At 52.8% G+C, this 21,431-nt stretch overlaps 2 protein-coding genes across 5 annotated transcripts in view; one reads left to right on the top strand and one right to left on the bottom strand.

The window, feature by feature from the left end:
- TG (thyroglobulin) overlaps window positions 1–21,431 on the top strand; it is a 222,338-nt gene that overhangs the window by 117,244 nt on the left and 83,663 nt on the right. The window contains exons 39-41 of the mRNA XM_047783215.1: window positions 552–645; window positions 4,189–4,339; window positions 10,476–10,678. Of these exons, the coding sequence (XP_047639171.1) occupies window positions 552–645; window positions 4,189–4,339; window positions 10,476–10,678 (448 nt within the window). The remainder of the gene's footprint in view (window positions 1–551; window positions 646–4,188; window positions 4,340–10,475; window positions 10,679–21,431) is intronic.
- SLA (Src like adaptor) overlaps window positions 16,871–21,431 on the bottom strand; it is a 33,170-nt gene continuing 28,609 nt past the window's right edge. For all 4 annotated transcript variants that reach the window (XM_047783217.1, XM_047783218.1, XM_047783220.1 and 1 more), the window contains 2 exons: window positions 19,713–19,845; window positions 16,871–18,841 (listed from right to left, as the gene is read on the bottom strand). In XM_047783217.1, coding sequence (XP_047639173.1) covers window positions 18,628–18,841; window positions 19,713–19,845 — 347 coding nt within the window. In that variant the 3' untranslated portion in view covers window positions 16,871–18,627. The remainder of the gene's footprint in view (window positions 18,842–19,712; window positions 19,846–21,431) is intronic.

The following is a 21,431-nucleotide window of genomic DNA, read 5'->3' as shown; positions in this document are numbered from 1 at the left end:
CAAATATGCACTAATTTGACCACTTTACCGTGTTAGGATCCACCTATTTGTCAGATGCGGTGATTGAGTCCCATAGGCTTTGCCGTGGGGGATAGTTGGAGAGCTTGGTTCAGCAGGGCCCAGTGTTAACGAGGCATGGCCAGGTAACTGTGTCTCACCAGGCATGTCCCAGACTCGGTCCCAGCTCTTATGCCAGGAGATGTTCCCACTGGCACACTTGGACTCTGTACTGCTGTACAAAACAGCTTGGGACCCCTTGTCTGGGCAGCCAAGAAGGGCCCAGGTTGCAGGTGACACCCACTTTCCCTTGCTCTATCTGGACAGCCTTCCCTTTGGGCTGGCACCCTGGCCCTGGGGGATGTTCTTGAGGCCCGTGCCAGAGGGGGTGATGGGCATCCTGCCATTTCCAGAAGCTGCCTAATTGCTGGTGGGCCACTGGGCCTTGGGGATGGGGCAGTGAGCTCCGCAGCCCATGATGGGTGGGAAGGGGGCTGGGGCGTGTCCCCTGGGTCGTTTTCCCTGCGAGCCATGCATTCCATGTGTATCTGCAGGGCCAGCTGCTGGCAGCCAGGCATCAGACCGGCCACAGCTCCCAGGGTCAGCGAAGACTGTCTCTATCTCAGCGTGTTTGTCCCTCAGAGCCTGGTGAGTTCTCCTGCCGCTGCTGTGTCTGTCCTGAAAACCGCAGCTTTAGAAACCCCTCCCCAGCGCTGCCAGCATGGTCCCCTCAGTGCTCTCCCGGCTGGTTTTTGGCTTCCAGCAGCAGCCGAGTGGCTGAGAGCGAGCAGAGGGTCCTCCTGGTCCCTCTGAGGCCTCATCTGACCTCCCCACATCCTTGCACCTGCCTGCACATCATTCTGCTCCAGGTCTCTAGAGACCGTCCTAGGCCAGATGCAGCTGTGAGCAAACCAAGGCCACTGCCCTTGGGGGGCTTACATTCTAGAGGGAGGAGCAGAAATAAACAGCTAAGCAGATAAATATTGGACAGGTGTGGTATTGCTAAGACTGAAAGGAAAGCACAGCAGTGGGGCAGGGGATAGAGTGATGGGGGGTGGGGTGGGGGCATGCTGGTGGGTGAGGACCAGGGGTGCAGGGTCCTTGGGAGGCCACTGGCTGGGGAAGCTTGGAACCGGATCTCTTTAACCTGTACATGTGGAAAGCAGCCACCCTCCTTGGAGAGACCCTTTTGGGGGCATTTCCTCCCATGCGTCTTTCATTCTACACAGTTCTAGAGGGTGAGGTTTGGGATGGTGACCTTGACTCTGGTTAAGCCCTGTTTTGAAGGCTGTATCTGCCTAAGTAGCAGCTGTGATCCTGATGTCAAGGGTTTGAGTTTCCTGTTTTGGTACAAAATGGAACCAATGAGCCTTAGGAAACATGAGTTTCTGGTGATACTAACCCCATGTTGACAGATCCCATGGCACATGTACCCATGCCACTGCTTTCCCCTAGTTTACCAGCAGCGAGAGGCAGTGCACTTTGGAGGTCTGACCACAGCCAGCTGACATGAGTGAGTTTTGAAACAAGGGCACCAAAACGTGCAGGGTCTCCTGGGTTGCATTAATAGAAGTATGGAGCCTAGAGTAAGGGAGGTGATGAGCTGCAGTCTGCCCAGTGCTAGTGGGATCAGACCTGGGATGTTGAATTAAGTTCTGGCTCCAAACCAGCCTGCCACTTCCCACCACCTAGCTAGCCTGGAGAAGCAACTCAAGCTCTGTGTGCCCCAGTTTGCTGCTCTGAAAGCGGGGGGAGAAATAGCATCTTCTCATAGAGTTCTTGGGAAAATTATATAAAATGAGGCAGAGATATTAATTAGCCAGTGGACAGCCGATGAGAGAGACATTGGAAATGGCCGTGCGTGGGACAGGCACTGCACGCAAAGGAACTCGGGCAACACAGCCTGGAGGAGATCGTCCCTCGGGCCATGTAGGAGCTGCCAACGATGCGGAACCAGCTGGGAAGGGACAGGACAGGAAGGGAAGGACCATCTCTGGAGGCCTCTGCTCATCATCAACCGGGCGCCTCCCAGCATCCTTCCCTCTGCCCCTCCTGATGCCTCTCAGAGGCTTTACTCCTGTTGGATGGATGAAAAGCCCAAGGCTCAGAGAGGTAAGGTGACTTGCCTAATTTACTCAGCTAGTGCACGATTACTGGAAATTTGGTCACCCAGCTCCCAGAGTTCTCAGCTAGGGCGGTGAGTGGTGACCAGTGAGCATATACTTTCTCCGTAGCCTGAGGAAGAAGTTGGTGACATTACAGTTTATAGGGCACTTTTGTGTCTGTGATGTCGTTGGCCTTTACACAACCCTAGGAAAAAGTGATAGAAGGACTTATTTATATCTTCTCCCTCCTCGTTATAAAGGTGCAGAACCCCAGGCTAAGAAAGGCTTAGGGACTCACTAAGAGCTCACAGCTGGGCTGAGTGGAGGCTCGGGTCCGGAGCCCGTCCCCTCTTGGGAAGTGCCCAGTCTAGAGAGCTTTGCCATGTTGGTTTTCGGCTCCTCCGTCACCCGCCCTGCCTGGCCGGGTGGAGGAGTGTTAATGCCACAGCAGCGCTTGGCCCCAGAGTGACAGGCCCTGTGGGGGAGGGGCCGGCATCTGGATACTTGCCTCTGGCCAGTGGGGTCACAGAGGCTGAGAGCCACCCTCACCCCCGAGCTTTGTCTTTGCTTCTCTGACACTTGCCAACCACAGACCAAACGGCCTTCTCTCTTGCTGATGCGCTACCCAATAAAAATAACGCAGGGCGCTTTTAGGAGGGGACACAGGGCCTGCCCCTGACCTGTCAGAAAGCCCACAGCAAATGAAGCCAAGGCCCCTGGAGCTGGCCTTTTCCCAAGGCATCTAAACAGCCCTCATATTTGAAGAATCCACAAGTCTCCCAGGGGGTGGCACCTCTGAGATGAAATGTCGCACAGGTGATGAAGGGCCCAGGATAGTGGCTGGGAGGGAGGCTGGGGTCAGAATTCTGGCCAACCCTTTTCTCTCTGTAGATGTTTCAAGAAGTCAGGTCACCACTCCTGGCCTCTGTTTTCATGCCTGTAGAATGGGGGTGTGTCATCCACCTGGTGGGGTGGGAGCTCTAAGAAACCTTCTAGGTGAGCCTTTCCCCGGGCGCAGCACCTCCAGGCAGGTCCTTCCTTGGGGTTCGCTGTTGGTGAGGGAGCGTCCACGTATCATGTGTCAGAACCCGGGGTCCCCGGAGTGGAGAAGTCCCAGCCCAGGGAGTCAGGGCCCGGCCGGAGTGAGCGAGAGCCTCCCAGGGCCTTGCCTCACAGTGGCCTGGAGTGGGACGATGTTCTAATAGGAATGGGTCAGCCTGGGCTGGGATCCCTGCTCTGCTGCTTCATAGCCCTGTGATCGCGGACAGCCTGTTTAGCATCACTAAGCCTCTGCTTCCTCGTCTGTAAAATGGGAAGATGCCAACCTCACAGTGCTGTTTGAGGACGAACAAATGACACACGCAGATACTCGATGCCTGGTGCTCGGTCAGGGCATAACGAAGCAGCTGGGGGTTCAACAAGATGGGGTTTCAGGCAGGTGACCACACTCACGGACTCCCCAAGGAGGACGCAGAACCCACTTCCAGAATAAACAAGGGGTGGGAACTGGGCTGCTGGGAGCCCGCGTGGCTGCACGGGACTCGCCAGTCATGCCCCATGGCAGTGTGGGCAACGTGTCTTTCCTTTTGATGCCCCTCAGTCTCCTCATCTGTGAGATGGGACTTGTTTGGGCTGCTCTAACAAAGTACCACGGACCAGGGGGCATAAACCACGAAAATGTATTTTCTCACCATTCTGAAGGCCAGAAGTCCAAGATCAAGGTGTCTGCGGACTTCTGGCTGTTGTTTCCTTCCGAGGCCGCCCTCCTTGGCTTAGCTCGATTACCTTCTCCTCTGTCTGTCTCCACGTGGCCACGCCCTCCGTGTGTGTCTAAATTTCTTCGTCAGATGAAGACGCCAGATTAGAATTGGATTAGGGCCCCTGGTGTAGGACCTGCTTCCCAATGCTGTCACATTCTGACTCTGGGGAGGGAGCACCGTTGAGCCCATAACTGAGACGAAATCTGCCTTCGGGGCAGAGTCGTGTGTAGGCTCAGAGCCTGGCTCCTATGTGGGAAGGTGCCCTCACCAAGCTCTGGTGTGAAAGCGGGCCACCTGGTGCCCTCTCATTTCTCCCATCCCCGCAGACCCCCAACGCATCCGTGCTGGTGTTCTTCCACAACGGTGCCGAGGGACCTCTGGCCATGGCCGTGGACGGCTCCTTCCTGGCTGCTGTTGGCAACCTCATCGTGGTCACCGCCAGCTACCGAACGGGCGTCTTTGGCTTCCTGAGTTCCGGTGAGTGGCTGGCGGCGGTGGGGACTGCAGACCCCTGCGCTGGGTGTGTTCTCTGTGTGCGTGGAGCCCTTTCTTCCCTCCAGACGCCCCGTCCCTTCCCCGGCCCTCCTCCCGCCGCTCAGCAGGCAGTGGAACATCTAGCACATTTGAGAACCCCTCGGCCATGCCGACGCCCACAGCTGAGTCACGGCTGCCCCAATTACATTTACCGGGTGTCTGAAGCTGTTCCGAGTACCTTACATGTTTATCTTGTGATGTATTTGTCTGGGCACGTGTGTATTGAGGCCCTGGAGGCTTACACACGTGCTCAGCTCACATGGTCAGGAAAGAGCGGAGCTGGGATTCACCACCAGTCTCGCCATGCCCTGGAGACTCTAGGGCTGCATCAGAGCTCTCGGGGCAGGAAGAGCCATTTATTGGAGTGAGGGCTGCATAGATAACGATCTCTGCATCCCCTTTAATGCCAGCGGCACTTGCAAACCCTGGCCTGCACCCTGTCCGGAGCCCTTTCTCACCCCGGTTACCGCCTCCACCTTTCCCACCACCCCCAGAGCAGCACAGAGGCCTGGACCTGTCCCAGCGCCACTTGCCCGCCCACGTGTCTTTCCCTCCATCTCCAGCTGGCACCTACTGCACCCGCAGCGGTGGTAGGGCAGTCCCTCGTCAGGCAGCCGTGGCAGAGCACAGACACGCCGGGCCAAGGGCTGGCTCTGCCCTTGACTGTCCATGTGACCTTGAACAAAACCCTTCCTTTCTCCAAGTCTCAGTTTTCTCCTCTGTAAAATGGGAATTTTTACCCAACTTCCAAAGTGACGGTGAGGCTCAACTGAGGTGCTCCGTGTGAAAGGGTGTAGAGGCTGTGATGGGCTTTGCGAGTCAAGGTCAGCCACTGAACTTCGTGTCTGTTCTCATCTAAGACCTGGAGTGTGTCGCTTGCTGAGTATGGCTGGATGGGTAGGAGGTTGCATGGCCACAATGATGGAGTCCTCTAGAATGTGGGTGAGCGGGGCAGGCATCCAGCATAGCGGAAGTCTGGGAAGGCTGGGGAATGCGGGCTGGGTGGGCCACGTGGCAGGAGGCCCTGAGTGTTACAGAAGATTCCAGGCCTGCATGAGGAACATGGAACAGGCTGCGAGTTAAGGCAAAAGGCAGCCAAGTGCCAATGAGGGGAATGAGGGTGACGAACAGATTTCAGATTTTCCTTCAGGGGAGCGGAGGCCACTGCTGGAGCACCGCACGCTCTGCCTGCGTTTTCCTTCCCTTTTTTTGAACACACGACTGACAGTCTGTTCAGTCAGTAGCTCCTTTGGCCAAAGAGATGGTGTGAAACTCAGAATCCTCCCCGTGGCATTCGTTCAGGTGGAGCCTTCCACCGACGTGGCTGACTCTCAGGCTTAGAGCATTTCCAGACAGAAGAGAGTGCATTTCCATATGTCATCCATCTGGGAGGGGGTGGGATCGTGATGTCATGGGCTGTCATCTTGTTGAGAATTCTGTGGGCTTCTGGGAAGGCAGGCTCATTTTTGCTGCCGGCAGGGCAAGTGTCGGGGGAGGTAAAGGAAACATCCAGGACACCCAGTCCTTCTCAGTCCTGACTTGCAACACTGCCTGTTCCTTAAAGCAAATTGTCAGCAAAGAGGGAAGGAAGGTTAGCAGCCCTCTTTCCTGGATTTCATCATTTCACCCTCAAGGCACAGATCAGCACCACGTGGCCATTTCACTGATGAAACACCGAGGCTCAGGGAGGCTAAGGAACTTTGTGTCCACAGTTGTGAGCAGCTGTAAGTGGCATCCTCGGTGTTCATTAAATCCCACTGATGAAACACTCAGAAGTATATTGCTGCTCCCCCCCCCCCCCCGCCCGCGATGTTTAGAAACGCCCTTCATTCTTCTGTGTGGGATCAGCCTTTTAAATTCCTGTAGCCACAAGCAGCTTTGCTTTGCTTTGCTTGATTCCCTAGACCTCCTGGTATTTTCCACATTCCAGAGCTTTCACGTCTCTGCCTTCAGCCTCCCTGCAGTTCAGCCCCTAGGGGAGCCATCATTCAACATCATTCAGTCAAGAAACTAGGGAGTGGGGGGCACTGGGATACAAACACCGGCTTCCTGACAGCAGACACAGCCTACCACCCACTGTTAGCATAGAGCATCCTGTATCCCATGGCAAGGCCCAGAGCAGAGGAATGGTACTCACAGCCTAAAGGAATGCTTAGGAGGGAGAAGAGAGCAGGGGCGATTCAGCTAAGCCCCCAGTAAACTTCTGACACAAGTACATCATCCCCTTCCCCCTTAAAAATCTACATAGGAGTTCCCGCTGTGGCTCAGTGGGTCAAGGACCCGACATAGCCTCTGTGAGAATGTGGGCTCAATCCCTGGCCTTACTCAGAGGGTTAAGGATCCAATGTTGCTGCAAGCTACAGTGTAGGTCACAGATGCAGTTCAGATCTGGCGTTGCTGTAGCTGTAGTGTAGGCTGGCAGCTGAAGCTCTGATTCGACCCCTAGCCTGGAAACTTCCATGCCACAGGTGCAGCCCTAAAAAGGAAAAAAAAATTTAATTGAAAAAATTTTAAAAAATAGAGAGAGAGAGTTTTTTTGTTTATTTGGGTTTTTTTGGCCTCACCCAAGGCATGTGGAAATCCCGTAGGCCAGGGATCAAACCCCAGCCACAACAGTGACAATGTCAAATCTCTAACTACTGGGCCACCAGGGAACTCCTGTAATGGTTTTAAGTTTACAGAAAGTCCGGAGTTCCCAAGTACGGCTTCTTGCCCTGCCTATTTCCCATCAGCACCTGCCCCACTGCAGCATGGTCGTTACCCTTGCTGAGCCCACAGTGATAGGTCATTATTGGCTAGAGCCCTGCTCTACAATGGGGCTCACTCTGTGTTGTACAAACGTGTCATGACCCGTGTCCGCCGTTCACGAGAACTGCTTCACCGCCTGCCCTCAAACTTCCCTGTGCTCCACCTCCTGGCCCCTCCCCCTTTCCATTTTAAATACTTGGAAAGTGCAGCTCAGGACACAGGTCTGGAAAAAGACAGGCGACTCCGAGCATCAGCCCCAGCCTGGTGTCCCACATGGCACACAGGCTTTGCACCGGGCAGTGCAGGGTCTGGGAGTGGCTCCTCGCTCTGTAGGGCCCAAGGGCGCTGGGCAGGTGGGATACAGAGTTCTGTCCCCCAGCATCACTGCACACTGGGTGTTTGCAGCGGGGCTGAGACAGGTGGGACCAGAGCACAGCCCTGAAGATAAGAATGGGGCTCAGCCAAGGGCAGACTGCAGGGCGTTGAGCACAGGTGATGAGCTGACCCCGATGGCTGGGCGAGGGCTGTGCTGGGAAGGGAAGGAGCCCCACTGCTCAGAGGGGCTGCAGTCAGTCTTAAAGGAGGTGGTAAGCCAGGAAGGAGTCAGACCGGATGCCGCAGGCATGAGGGCGTGATGAAGACTTCTGAGAGAGAAAGTTCCGTAACTAGAATACTCCAACTTTTTAATGAAAGTAGCACAGCGTCTTGCACAACACAGATGTTTTGCCCAGTGTGTGTTGAGTTGGACTGAATGTTAGGACACGGAGTTCTGCGTGTGCACTGGACTAGAGTGCCAACTCTGTCTCAGATGTGCTCTTTGCATCTGAACAAACTTTCCCTCTCAAGTCTCAGGTGCTGCCAGGGAAGGAAAGGGTTGAGCTAGACTGTCTTGGACCAGCTAGGTGGCTGCTCTGTGTGCCTGTCCCTGAGGCTGTCTGCCCCGGGGGCCAGGTCCTTGTCTGTCTGGCTCTCTGCACTGCCTCGCACAGTGTCTGGCACAAGATGAAGCCCCGTTCAGGCTGGCCTCCTGATCAGACCTACCTCCTAGGGGTCTATAGACCCCAGAGTGCCAGCCCTGCAGGTGGAAAGCCAGTAAATGGGGAGTGGGGAGTTAGGGGCAGCCCCCCCCCCCGCCACTGTCCCTAGAAATGCAGGCTGTGGGCGTTCGTCCCCAGACTGGGTCCTGTCGAGCTGGTGCCCTGCTTCCCTGCCCTCCTTAAGACTTGGGAAGCAAAGGGGATGTGTGTGGTGCAGTCCAGAAAAGTCCTCAGGGGGCATGGTGCCAGTGTTCCCCAGAATGTGGGACGCATTTGAAGAAATTCTGAGTGTCTCTCCAGCTGGAAGGGTAATTTGGGCCGTGCTGTCCTCCGAGCTGGCGTCCTCGGCAGCTTGTGAAGGCCCGGTGGTGATTTGGGATCCAAGGTCTTTCTGTTTTTCTATTTGGGAATAGGGGCTCTTGTTGATAGTTTCTCACTTGGTACTGAATCATGTTCATTGTAACTAGAGTCATTTCATTCACATTTTTTTTTCTTTCTTTTTATTGGTCTTTTTAGGGCCGCCCCCCGGCATATGGAAGTTCCCAGGCTGGGGGTCGAATCGGAGCTGCAGCTGCCGGCCTACACCACAGCCACAGCAACACAGGATCTGAGCCGTGTCTGTGACTACACCACAGCTCAGGCAGGCAATGCTGGATCCTTAATCCACTGAGCAAGACCAGAGATGGAACTCATGTCCTTATGGATACTAGTCGGGTTCATTACCACTGAGCCACAGTGGGAACTTCTTATTCACCTAGCATGTAGTAAGGACCTGCTGTGTGCCACTGGTTTCAGTGGGGGGCAGAGTCTATCAGGGAAGCCAGTGGTGATAAATCCTCTGGGAGAGGACCCCTCATTTCCCTTGAGGGCTGCCTATGAATTGATGGTATAGCTGAGGTGGGGAGAATGACCGGGCCAGTGCAGGGGGTGAGGGCAGGCTCTGGGCAGAGGAAGTCGCATGCACCAGGCGCAGGCCTGAGAGAGGACGGGGCTGGTGTGTTGGAGCGTCTGATGGGAGGCCTGTGGGGAGGAGACAAGGGGAGATGTTGCCGCAGAGAGGGCTGACCCCGTCCCGGGGGCTCTGAATACATCCACAGAACTGAGATGGTGTCTACATAGGATGGGGCGGGGGTGGGAGTGGGGGGAGAGGGAAAGACTCAAAATTAGGAGTTTAGAGGACCACTCTGGATGCTGCGTGGAGAATCCATGGGAGGGATGCGCGGATACAGGAGGCCCATGAGAAGCGTTGAGGAGGGAGCAGCAGAGCTCAGTGCGGGGAGCTCAGCAACTGGGGAGGAGGCACGGCAGAGTGGAAGGAGGAGTCAGGGAAGTCTCGCGAGATTGTGTGGGAGCAGAGTGGGGCGGGGTGCTGCCTCCGAAGGAGACGATAAACTCTGGATCTTACGGGGTGGGGTGCCCAGAAGACTTGGGATCAATTCCCTTTGGGACCGAATGGACTTGAGGTGCCTGGGACACAGCCTCCTGGAGGAAGGCAGGGCCTGGGGGAGCCAGGGCTGCTGACCTGCTCCCCAGAGTCAGCCTCACAGAGGCGGTGGTTGAAGCCAGGGTCTCTGCTGAGGTTTCCTGGAGCTAAGTCAGAAAAGAAGGGGTGTTTGGGAGTCATTGGTGGTGGACACTGACAAGGAGGATCCGTTGAATTCAGAGGATGACCAGCGGGCATGTTCTGGAGCATCCAAATGCCAAGAAAAAGAGACTGGTCTTGTTGTGTGTGTGTGTGTGTGTGTGTGTGTGTGTGTGTGTGTCCGAATCATCTTCTGTTCTAAAAATGATGAGCTTTTAATAAACATTTACTGAATTCTGTGAAACAAAGGGATCAACTCAGCGGAGTGCGCTCAAGATTGTGGAAGGTGGCGGGGTTGAGAGCCTCAGGCAGGCCTGGCCATGGTCAGGGAGAAGAGGCGCCGGGGTCACGGGTAGTGGGGGAAGATGTGCAGCAGGAAATTCGTCTCCTTCTCACCGGAGGTGCCAAGCAGGGGGCAGAACGTGGCTGCCTCTAATGTGAGCAGCTGCCCTCCTCCTGCGTGGCCCGCAGAGGTGGGAACATGTCCCCTGTCTCCTGGCCAGCATGGAAGCGAGGACCCGTGCTTGTCGGGCCTGATTCAGGAGCCCACGTCCTTCCCCCTGTGCCAGTGCACTAGGAAACCGCAGTCCTGGCCTCTGTGGATGGGAGCCCGGGCCTCCCACAGGCACCACAGGCCTGGCTTAGACAGCACGAGGTGGTTACGCCCAAGTTGCCAAGTTACGGCATGTTGAAGGCTTTCCTCTTTCTGAAGGATCCAGCGAGGTGAGTGGCAACTGGGGGCTGCTGGACCAGGTGGCGGCTCTGACCTGGGTGCAGACCCACATCGGAGTGTTTGGTGGGGACCCTCGGCGTGTGGCCCTGGCAGCAGACCGTGGCGGAGCCGACGTGGCTGGTATCCATCTTCTAACCAGCAGGGCCACCAACTCCAGACTCTTCCGGAGAGCGGTGCTGATGGTGAGTCACACGTTCCGCCCTCAGTCTTGCTGAAGGTGGTCATCCCTTGCCCCTGGTGGCTTCATTTGCTTGGATGCCCTTTATCCTTTGTTGTGAGTGCGCGTCCTGCACACAGCCATCTTTCCGTGCCTGTGAGCCAGGGTGCCGAGGGCTGCTTTCCACTCGAATCTGAAGTGCTAATCATTCTCGATGGAGAAGTGTTCCTGTTTCCTGGGAGTGTCTCACTAGGGTTTAGTGGATGTGAAAGGAGTGCCAGGCAGCTGGATCAAAGTCACAGAGTGAGGGCCAAAGCAACAAAGTTTGGCCACCCTTGTTGTTGACTGGTGAATGAGGGCAAAAAATAGAACCGAACACCCAGAATCCCACTGGATGGTCTGAAGTACCTGCTAGATGATGATGATGGTGATGATGATGATGGTGGCGATGGTGGTGGTGATGGTGGTGATGGTGGCGATGATGGTGGTGATGGTGATGATAATGGTGATGTTGATGGTGATGATGGTGATGGTGGCGATGGTGGTGGTGGTGGTGATGGTGATGATGGTGGTGGTGATGGTGATGATGGTGATGATAATGGTGATGTTGGTGATGATGGTGATGGTGGCGATGTTGATGGTGGTGATGATGTTGATGGTGGTGATGATGATGGTGACATGGTAACATTGTTAGGGATGGGATAATTATGATGGGGAAAATAACCTGTTGACCTGTATAAGCTGTATAATAACCTGTATAAGCTCTGATGGCCATTCTGACATTGATTAGCTTCTAATTTTACTGAAGATCCAACCAATGCCAGGTATTATGCTTATTGCTGGGCCTGCTGTGCTAAATAATTCAACATGTCTTAGTTTTCAGGAAGCTTGTACTCTGCTGGAGTGAGATAGGGAAAACACTGAAAGTGGCTGTCTCATAGAGGGTCTTGGATGGCTCAAGGAGAAGCCTCCAGCCAAGCGCAGGGTGGGGTGGGGGAGGGGGTGTCCCAGAATACCGCCTGGGAGGGGGAATGAGCGAGCTGACCTGAGGGCTGCGTAGGATGTAACTGTGGCACCAAGGAAAGCTTGGCTCTTCTCTGCGATCTGCCCGTCATAGGTCACAGCTGGTGGACAGGGTTCAGTGGGCAGTGGTGTGGAGGCCAGGAGGCAGAGGGAGGCCATACCTCACTCGGGTTTTGTCCTGAGTCATGGGAGCTTTTGAAAACTTGTGTTAGTTTGCTAGTTTGGTTTCCCATTTTAGCCATTTTTAAGTGTACAGTTCACTGGCATTAAGTCCATTCACAGTGTTGTGTAACCATCAGCATTAATCATTGCTCGCACTTTCTCATCATCCCGAACAGAAGACACTCTGTACCTATCAGACAAAAAGTCCCCCCTCTCCTTTCCTCCCAGCCTCTGCCGGTCTCTGTTCTATTTTCTGTCTCTGTAAAGTTGCCCCTCTTAGGTACCTCAAAAGTAGCAAATCCTACAAGAATTGTCCTTTTATAACTTAGCATCCTGTCCTCAAGGTTCATCCACATTGTAGCCTGTATCAGAATTTCTTTCCTTTTGAAGGCTGAATGATATTCCATTCTATGTATACACCATGATTTGTTTATCCATTCATTTGCTGGTTGACATTTGGGTTGTTTCCACCTTTGGGCTACTGGAAATAATGCTGCTGTGAACACTGGTGTGCCATGAAAGGGTTTGAAGCAGGCGGGAAACTTGCATAGGCTCCCTTTTAGGAAGTCTTCTGTTAGAACTCGGTGGAGAGTGAGTTTAAGAGGAGTGGTGGAGTTCCCCCTGTGGCTCAGTGGAAACAAATCTGACTAGCATCCATGAGGACACAGGTTCAATCCCTGGCTTTGCTCAGTGGGTTCAGGATCAGGTGTTGCCGTGAGCTGTGGTGTGGGTCGCAGACACGGCTTGGATCCCACATTGCTGTAGGCTGGTGGCTGCAGCTCAAATTTGATTCCTAGCCTGAGAACCTCCATATGCTGCAGGTGTGGCTCTGAAAAGACAAAAGACAGCAATGACCAAAAAAAAAAAAAAATAGAGGAATGGTGCCGGAGGAGAAAACAATGAGAAGACGATTAAGTGACACAGATCGAGGACAGATGAGTGCCACTGAGGCCAGTGCCACTGAGGCCAGCGCCACGGACCTTCTAGCTATTCTGAGGCCTTCAGACCATACCCAGCTCTTTCCAGCCTTCCTGGGATCCAAATGCTTTATCATAAGGAGAGTAGGAGAAGTGTCAGTGTTTGGGCGCAACGATGCTAGATCCGCATTCCTGAAAGACAGCAGTGCCTCTGCCCCTTCGTCTTGCTCCTTCAGCGGCAAGAGCGCCCTAATGCTCCTTGAAGGGTCCATGCTCTATTCTGCCTCTTACAGGCAGTTGCCTCTGCATGGAACACTTTTCTCCCATCCTCCTCTTGGCTTCCGCTACTTATGTTTCAGGGACTCCTTCCAGACTGTTCAGCCCAGAGCCGACCCCCTTCCCATGGCTGATGCCATCTGTAAATCTCGTACAGCATTTCTCATGCTTCCCCATCAGCAAGTAATTACTCCTGTTGCCATGTGAGTCTCTCCAGGCCAGAGGGGCCCGCTGCTCCTGGCTCTCCACAGAGCCCAGGGCACCCAGCGCTGCTGCCTTAGGGCTGATGCTCCACGATTAGCATCCTTGCAGTGAAGGAGCTGTGAACGGGGTGAGGTGTGTCCAGGGGCCCACAGGCTGCGCCGTCTCCCTCCTTCCCACCTTTTTCTTGTGTTTTGTGTCCTTTGTTTCAGGTTTTCTTCAATCTCTCCCTCCATGGTCCGTCCCTCTTAACGGCAGGAGGTCTGAGCACAAACATCTTTCGATTCCTGGTGTTGAAAACACACCTCCCCGCCTTTGAGTTGGTCCTGGGGGGAGGGGGTCCTCCAAACTCACCCTGAAATGAGGCCTTCTGTGGGACCCAGAAGACACCAAAAACACCTCCAAGAGGCCCAGAAGGCAGACTTTTCCTTTTGAAAATTCTGGAGGGTTTAGATGTTTGGGGAATTTCAAAAACTAATCTGTTTTGACAAATGGTAGTGTATTTAAAAATAAACCCTCCGTCTGTTTTAGTCATTTAGAGGCAGCTTTTACAACTGCTCCCCACAGTCTCTGGGATGCATGTGAAATTATTTGGAGCTGAGAGAACTAAAATACTTCAATACATTAGCAGTTCTTAAACATGCTGTCTACCCACAGCTGTTCGGGGGGATGAATGTGAGTCCGTGATATATTCTGAAATAAAATGTTCAGTCTTTCTGCAAATCTCGGGTCCAGAACTGTTGAAATAGCCAACGAGGCACTCTCCTGTGATAATGAGTAACTTATATTTATTTGTTTAGCGTGTTTGGAGCTTTGAGACACTTTCAGGAGATTATCTCATAGACTCCTCATGTTGATCCGCCAGGGGTATTTATTTTGTTTCCAGTCTAGAGAAAAGAAAGCCAAGGCTCAGAGACCTTTAGTGACCTGCTAAAGAACACACAGCAAAGAAAGGGTTGCATTAGGGGCTAAAACCTGGAGCCAAATCCTTCATTATTCCACTTTGTGAAGCTGCTTCTCCAGGAACCTGGGGCTTGGTGGGAGGCTGAGTGCACCAGAGAAAGAGCCCAGGTCTCGAATTAGAGATGCCTGTGTTAAGCTCCCAGCCTTGTCTTCTTTATGGATAAAATAGGCATGATTCACTCTATCTCCCAAGGGCTCAAGACTTCGTGATATAAGGTTTATCAAGCGTCCTGCACACCATGGAAACTCCAGAAACCGAGTCCCCTGACATCCTGTGCCAAAGAAGACAATGCCAAGCAAAAGCAGGTCCAGGGGATGTCACCTGCCCTGGGGGCCAGGTGGAAGAAGGACGAAGGGGTGCTTGTTGCAAACCTGAATTACGTGGTATTGACCCCCCACACACACACTGGCCAGTTTTAAGAGAAGCCAGAGAGGTCCTGTCCTCTGTGCTGTGATTCACAGGGCCCAGAAGAAGCTTCCATTGCTCTCCTGTGCCGTTGCCCCAATTCTGCATTCCTCAGAGCGAACTCCAGGCCTGATTAGTTGGCCTCCTGCTAAATTTTCCTCTCCTTCCCTGCTCCATTCCCCCGTGACCCCAGCTATGCCATCATTCCTAGAAAAGGCCATGCCTTCCTCTAGATCTTTCCACGATGTCCTGTGGTCAGCACATCCTGTTTCCCACCTGGAAAATCACTCCATCCTTCAGGACTCAGCCGACTGGGGCCTCTGAGCCTTTCTCAATCTCTTAAAACAGAAAGAATCTCACCCTGGTGAAGAGAGTTCCATGCAGTGATTTTTCAGGAATTCGGCCTTGTTTTACGTGCTTGTTGGTTTTTTGAACATATCTCATTCCATTTCTTCTCTGGCCAGTGCTGGATTGGGTATGTGACTTACTCTTCAAGTGTTGCCTTAGCTTAGTAACACTTAGCTCAGCTCCTGGTTCAAAGCGGGCATCTGAGACCAAGCTGAGTTCCATCAAACCAGCAGGTGGTGGTGGTGGGGGATGGCGATTTGGGTCCAGAGCACAGCCCCCCGTTTTCACTCAAATCCCCTAATGTGAGCACTCATCCCTCTGCTTCCCTTCATAGAAACTGGCCTGGCTATTCCCGGGCTTTGATGCTTCCAGCTAGATTTTAGAAGAAGTCCACTGACTTTTAAAAATATTCCTGATGGGAATTTGATTGTAGTGTCATGTAATTTTTCAGATCTTTTCAGAAAAAGCATCTATGTGTTTAGGACGTTAAATCTCATCTCCGTGAATCCAATGACCATCACAGCCAGGAACCTGGGATTTTTGCCTCCTTACGTCTTTTCATAGAGTCTCGAACTTTCCTCCATGAAAGTTTTGCAAAGTTGCTTTGAGGCAAGACCCTACGCAAATGGTCTGGTAGTTTCAATTTTACTTTCCAGTTGATAAAATTCTGGTGTAGGAAGAATAAGGTGGTTTCGAATTTGCTGTGTGTTCTTACCTCCGGTAATACCGTTGGTTCTAACTCTTGGTTCCATTGGATCTGCTCTGACGTTATTATCTGCAAACCCTGACAGCTTTATTCCTATACCCTTTTTTTTCTTTCACAAAAATTTTCAAATTAATTCAGTGAATTTTATTATATTTATAGTTGTACAACCATTATCACAATTTATTTCTATATACCCTGGAGCAAGAGCTCAGCTGCTCTAACAAGGAGACCTGTTATGAAAGCAGCTTAATAAACAAATAAGTTTCTTGGAGTTCTCGTCGTGGCTCAGTGGAAACAAATCTGACTAGTAACCATGAGGACACAGGTTCGATTCCTGGTTTTGCCCAGTGGGTTAAGGATCTGGTGCTGCCATGAGCTGTGGTGTAGGTTGCAGATGCTGGCTTGGATCTGGTGTGGCTGTGGCTGTGGCGTAGGCCGGCAGCTGCAGCTCCGATTGGACCCCTAGCCTGGGAACCTCTGTATGCCGCAGGTGGAACCCTAAAAAGACAAAAAAAAAAAAAAGGTTTCAATTTTTTTCTCTTTCTCATAGTAAAAATGAGGAATCCAGGTATCTTGTGATCTCTCGGAGGCCAGATTCCTTCTGGGGGTTCCCCTGTCATCTCAGAGCCTTGCTTTCAACTGCAGGGCTGAGTCTGGGCTGCTGGGGACTCCAGGCGGTGGGGAGGGAGCGGGAGGTAAGGAGGGCCACCTTGCTGACCTAGGAAAGGAAGGACACATATTCCCCCACAAGGCCCTCCTCTGGTTTTCACTGCAATGGCCTGGGCACCAAGATGGTGTGTGGGATTTAACAGGTGTCCAAAAACATATCTGTAGAAAGACATTCTTAGAACAGCAAATAGAATCACATTCTTAGAACAGCAAATTTAACAGGTGTCCAAAAACATATCTGTAGGGAGACATTCTTAGAACAGCAAATAGAATCACTCACAGGAGTGTCCAGGTGAGACAGAACTTTCCTAACAGTCGCTCACAAGCTGTTCTCTCCCTCGATCCTGGACATCCCCCTGCACGTTGGGTGAGACCCCCCTTAAAAGTCATACAACCCTGTGTTCTCCCGGCTGTGCCCCAGGGAGAAGCCGAGCTGCTAACCAGTGAGGCTCCTCTCTCTCCAGTTGCAAGTTTATTTGAAAATCCAAACCCACGGAGTTTTGGAATGAGCCAGAGGCCCACCACACCCAGGAAGCTCTCCTCACATTCCAAGAATTAAATATTTATTAGGTTTATCTTAATCAGGAATAAATACATGATTTAGCAACGTGTAATGCTTCCCACTTAGGAATCCCCCCCTCATGCTCCCAAACGTTCCAGTGACGTCAGCCACAACGGAAAGCAACCCAGAGGACACTGCACAAACACCTGGAGTGTGCGAGGTCCTGCTGCCTGTGGGGACGTCGGCGTCCAGGTTACATTCATTTCCCATACATTGGCCGGCCCCTTAGAAACAGCCCTCGGGGAGTGTCGAGAAAACCACAAATGTCGTTTGGATAAACACCCTGGAATCTGATAACACAGAAAAGCATGTAAACGCATGTGATCTCAGCTGGCCAGAAGGCACGTGCTGAGCAGACCGGCTTTTCTAAGGGCAGCACCCCTCCTCCCCGGATGCCCTTTGCAGCGGGGAACACGGGTCACGATGCCTCTGCAGCCCTTTCCTAACGGCATCCGGAGAGAAACGCTTCTCCTTCTCTAGAAGTTGGCTGTTTTTTCTCTCCTCGCTTAAAAATTATGTTTGACAGAATTAAGCCATTCTGATGACCATCTTTTCTGGAGCTCAGCATTTTTATTTATGTGGATGCCAGACTCTTCTTAGAATAAGATACTGGATGAATGATTTCTTTAGAACTGATCAATTTCCCTTTTTTTCCCCCCAAAAGTCCAGCCATTCTCCCTTATTCAGTCCAGCCAGCCCTTCCACTGTCTAAAGATGCAGCTGAAACATGAGCTCCTGGGTCCCTTGTACCCAACCCCAGTCCCACACAAAGCCGTGAGCTGGGTCCTCCTTTGCACCCCTCTTTCACAATGTTTGTTTACACACTCGTCTCCCTGTTTATGCTGCTAGGGCCTGTGTGCATGTATAGTGACACCATATATTTTATATAAATATATATATACACACTTTTTTTTAACTTGACACCTTATATAGGGCTTAACATAGCTCCTCTTCTGGCAATCATGAGTGCAGAACTGATGCACTAATACAGACAAGAGCCTCAGCCTCCTAGAGAAGCCTTCTCTGTGCTGTGAAGCCATGGTTGGGGACGTCATGAAGTATCACGCAGTTTCGGGACCCCCACCTCCACCCCCTGTGCTTTCCCACCAGCAGCCGCCCTGTCTCCCCTTTGTCTTGGCCTCGGCAGAAGTAAGGAGGCCCTCTGACTTCTGCACACATGGCTTTGGAATGAGACCGCAGAGGGAGCTCCTGATTCGGGGCTGGTAAGGAAGCTTAGCGTTTAGTGTCACTGAGCGCCCTTAAAAGGAGAGGAGCTGCGTCGTAGAGGTCTCTGTATGGACGGACACTTAAGAAAGTTCAGTGCAGGGGGTCAGTCTGCAAACCCAGACCTGCTTCTGGCCCATCTTCGTCTCAGGCTTTTCTCATTCAGATGTTCTCTGCAATGGCCTCAGAGGGCACCCATCCGGGCAGTGCCGAGTGGTCCTCTGAGTCCCGTGGGAGAGCGCTGGTCCCTCCCACCTACACGGCAAGCACGCATGCGCGCCGGGCTCTCCCACCCGCCTCGCCAGGAGGCCGGGAGTCAACATTTCGCAACGTGCCAATGAGGGGTTTCCCTTTGTCATGAGGCAGATGGAGAAGGCGCAAGTTCAATTCTCCATGTGGCTTCTCTTGGCTCTTGGAAGAGGTGAGGCTTCCCAGGGACCAGGAAAGCGTGCAAGATCCCAGGTGACAATTCAAACCTCTGTTATTTTGGGCAAATGCCATGGAGTCTGTTCTCGGGCTAGTCTTCGAAGTATGGCGGTGACGAGAAGAAAGAGCTCTTCCTTTTGCTCCCGCTGTACATCAGGGAGAGGCTTTTCTTCTTCCGATCGAAGGAGGTGTTGTCCTCGCCGGTCAGGGACAGGTAGGAGGCAATGCTTTCCCGGAGGCCGTAGCTGAAAAGGGACTCATCCACGCCCAGTGGGCTTCCTGCCCCCTCAGGGTCCTCCCGGAGCCTGCCAGCGGGAAGAAAGTGGGTGGAGAAAGGGGCAAAGAAGAGCGATGGGAGGGATGGAGGACAAGAGAATGAGAGAAGGAAGAAAAGCAAATGCCTGGTTAATAGTTATCTAACTTCTAATTCTGCTTCTTGCACTTGTGGCTGTGTGATCTTGGAGACATCACTTAGCCTCTCTGAACCACCACTTCCTGGGATGGCTAAAGTTTCCAATTATAGATATTAATGAATTTTTTTATGATATTTACAAGGAGGAGCTGGTTTATTCATTTCCCAGTCAATTCTGATCCTTGCGTTTCTTTGAATTTGCCAATGGGATGTCTGAATCAGTGTTTAATTAATAAGATAACTCATCCATCCCCAACTACAGATACCTCTTAAAATGCAAAAGCTGACTATCAAATAAGCAGAACAAATAAGAGACTATTTATTTTTCCCCTTAAAAAAATAAAGTCACCTTAGATTTTGCTGGTGTGTCTAAACTTCATGAGTGAGTTTAAATTAATAGTGAATTTATATAGGATTTCTCTGTGTGTTACCCTCTAGGATACTAGCAGTTAGAAAAAGCAAGATGGTTCCCTTTCAGCTGAACTGTCCTGCTAACACCGAATGGGGGCTCACTAAATGTTTGCAGAACTTGGGGTTGGGGGGAGCGACACCATGGCAGGGCTTGCTGGGGCCATGCCACCCAGTCCATGGGGCCGGAGGTAGGGTCTGCCTCCCAGGGGACAGCGGGATTCCTGGGTGTGCACCTGCTCAGAGGGTTCAGCGGGCTGGTCGTAACCGGCCGTGGCCTCATGTGTGGGGCTCACATGCTGGTTTGGGGCTTATGCGTTCATGGAGGACACACACACACACACACACACACACACCTGGATGCCCTCTTCCAGTCGAAGGTCTTCTGGCGCAAGGTGACGGGCGAGTCGGGGGCCCTTTCTGCCGGGGTGGCTGTGGTCTGAGTGAGGCAGGGTGTGGTCAGGACACAGCAGAGGCCGTCAGCCACCTCTGAGGAGAAAAGCAGAGAACCGGTCAGCGACTCTGGGGCAGCCCAGCAGTGATGGATAAGGGGCCCTGGTCATTGGCAAGGGGAGACAGAGGCCAAGATTTGAGAGGGATGTGGCACAGCAGAGAGCCACGTGCCTAGCTGTCGAAGAAATACTAACGTGCCGCAGATAAACAGTGCACTCAGTCTGACACAGGTGGAGAGTCGAGTTTAGGATCCAGAATCCACCAAACTTGGGTTTGAGTTTCCACTCTGCCCTCACAGTGAATCACCTTGACCCTCTCTGAGCCAGTTTCTCGGCTGCAAAATGAGTGGACTGAGCTAACGGTTGAGAAAAGCTGGTGGGGGGGGCCCCCTGCCAGAGGCCCCGAGCATAGAGGTTTCACACCAAGACCCAGGGCCTTCAGCTTGGGGGGGAGCCCCCCATGTCCCCGGGGCGTGGGGGGCTATTCACTGCAGCTTCACCCACAGCACACAGAGCAGGGCTGAAACAGCACGGGTGGGGCCCATGCCTCTGTAGGAAGAAAGGGAGATACAGAAAAAGTCAGGAAGGAAGGGAGAGAGGAGGGAGGGTAGGAGAGAAACGGAGAGAGAAAGGGGGGAAGGAGGTGGGGAGGGAGGAAGAAGAGAACAAAAAGGAGAAGAGAGAAAAAAAGGAGAAGAAGTAAAAGGCAAGAGTGAGAAAAACAGAGGAAAAAATGAAGAATCATCTCTCCTCTCTACTCAGAAACTCGAGCACAAAGGGAGTGGAAATTAAGTCAGCCTTTTCTTTTTATCCTCTGCCAGTGGACGTCTCTGAGCTGCTCAGCTCCCTCATCTTTCAGGGCCGGTAAGGTAGAGCCTCCCTCTCTTCCGAGCCTTCCCCTAGCCCGTGTCATCTGCTCTACTCAGATGTCCTTATCCACGGAGGAGATGCTATGTGGCCCTCTTGGGTGAAGAGCCCCTGCTTCTCAGGTCCTGGAGGAGGTGAGGCAGCTGAGGATGTGAGCTGCTGCTGGTCCCTGGCAGGATGCAGCCACCCCGGCCCCACAGCCCATCCATCACCCCTCTGGCGGGCGCTGCCTCCCATCTCAGTGATGGAGCTCTTAGGGTGTCCTTGCCAAAGAACAAAAGGAAACTCTAGCTGAAGAAGCAGGCCTGGGCTTTCTGAGGGCGGCGGTCAATAACGCTTTCTCTAGCGGCGACTTTCACCAAGGACTCAAATGTCCACCCACGCTGGCCCACGCGGAGAGACGGGAGATTGGACCCCGAGGTTACAGGGATCTTAATTGGATGCGAAGCTGAAATAATTACCTGTCACGGGTTGGAAACTGAAATGACCTCCAGGCTGGGAGGTGAAGGAGACCCAGTCAAACAGAAAGACCACAGAAATCAGAGGCAGCAGCAGGCGGTTCCTTAGAGGGGTTAGTTCTGAGGGTGAGAAACGCGTTTTGGCAAGGAAGAGGTCGAACGCCCGAGCCCATGCTGAGTGAGCCTGGCACGCTCCAGCTGGGGGAGACTGCAGCAGCTCTGGCGGTCCGACCTGTCACGCCCACTGGGGGATGAAGAAATCAAGGACCCTGAGGTCAAGTCACCTGCTCAAGGTCAC

This window comes from Phacochoerus africanus, chromosome 6 (genome assembly GCF_016906955.1).
Source record: "Phacochoerus africanus isolate WHEZ1 chromosome 6, ROS_Pafr_v1, whole genome shotgun sequence".
NCBI classification, from domain to species: Eukaryota; Metazoa; Chordata; class Mammalia; order Artiodactyla; family Suidae; genus Phacochoerus; species Phacochoerus africanus.
This window is presented reverse-complemented; position numbering and strand designations above follow the sequence as displayed.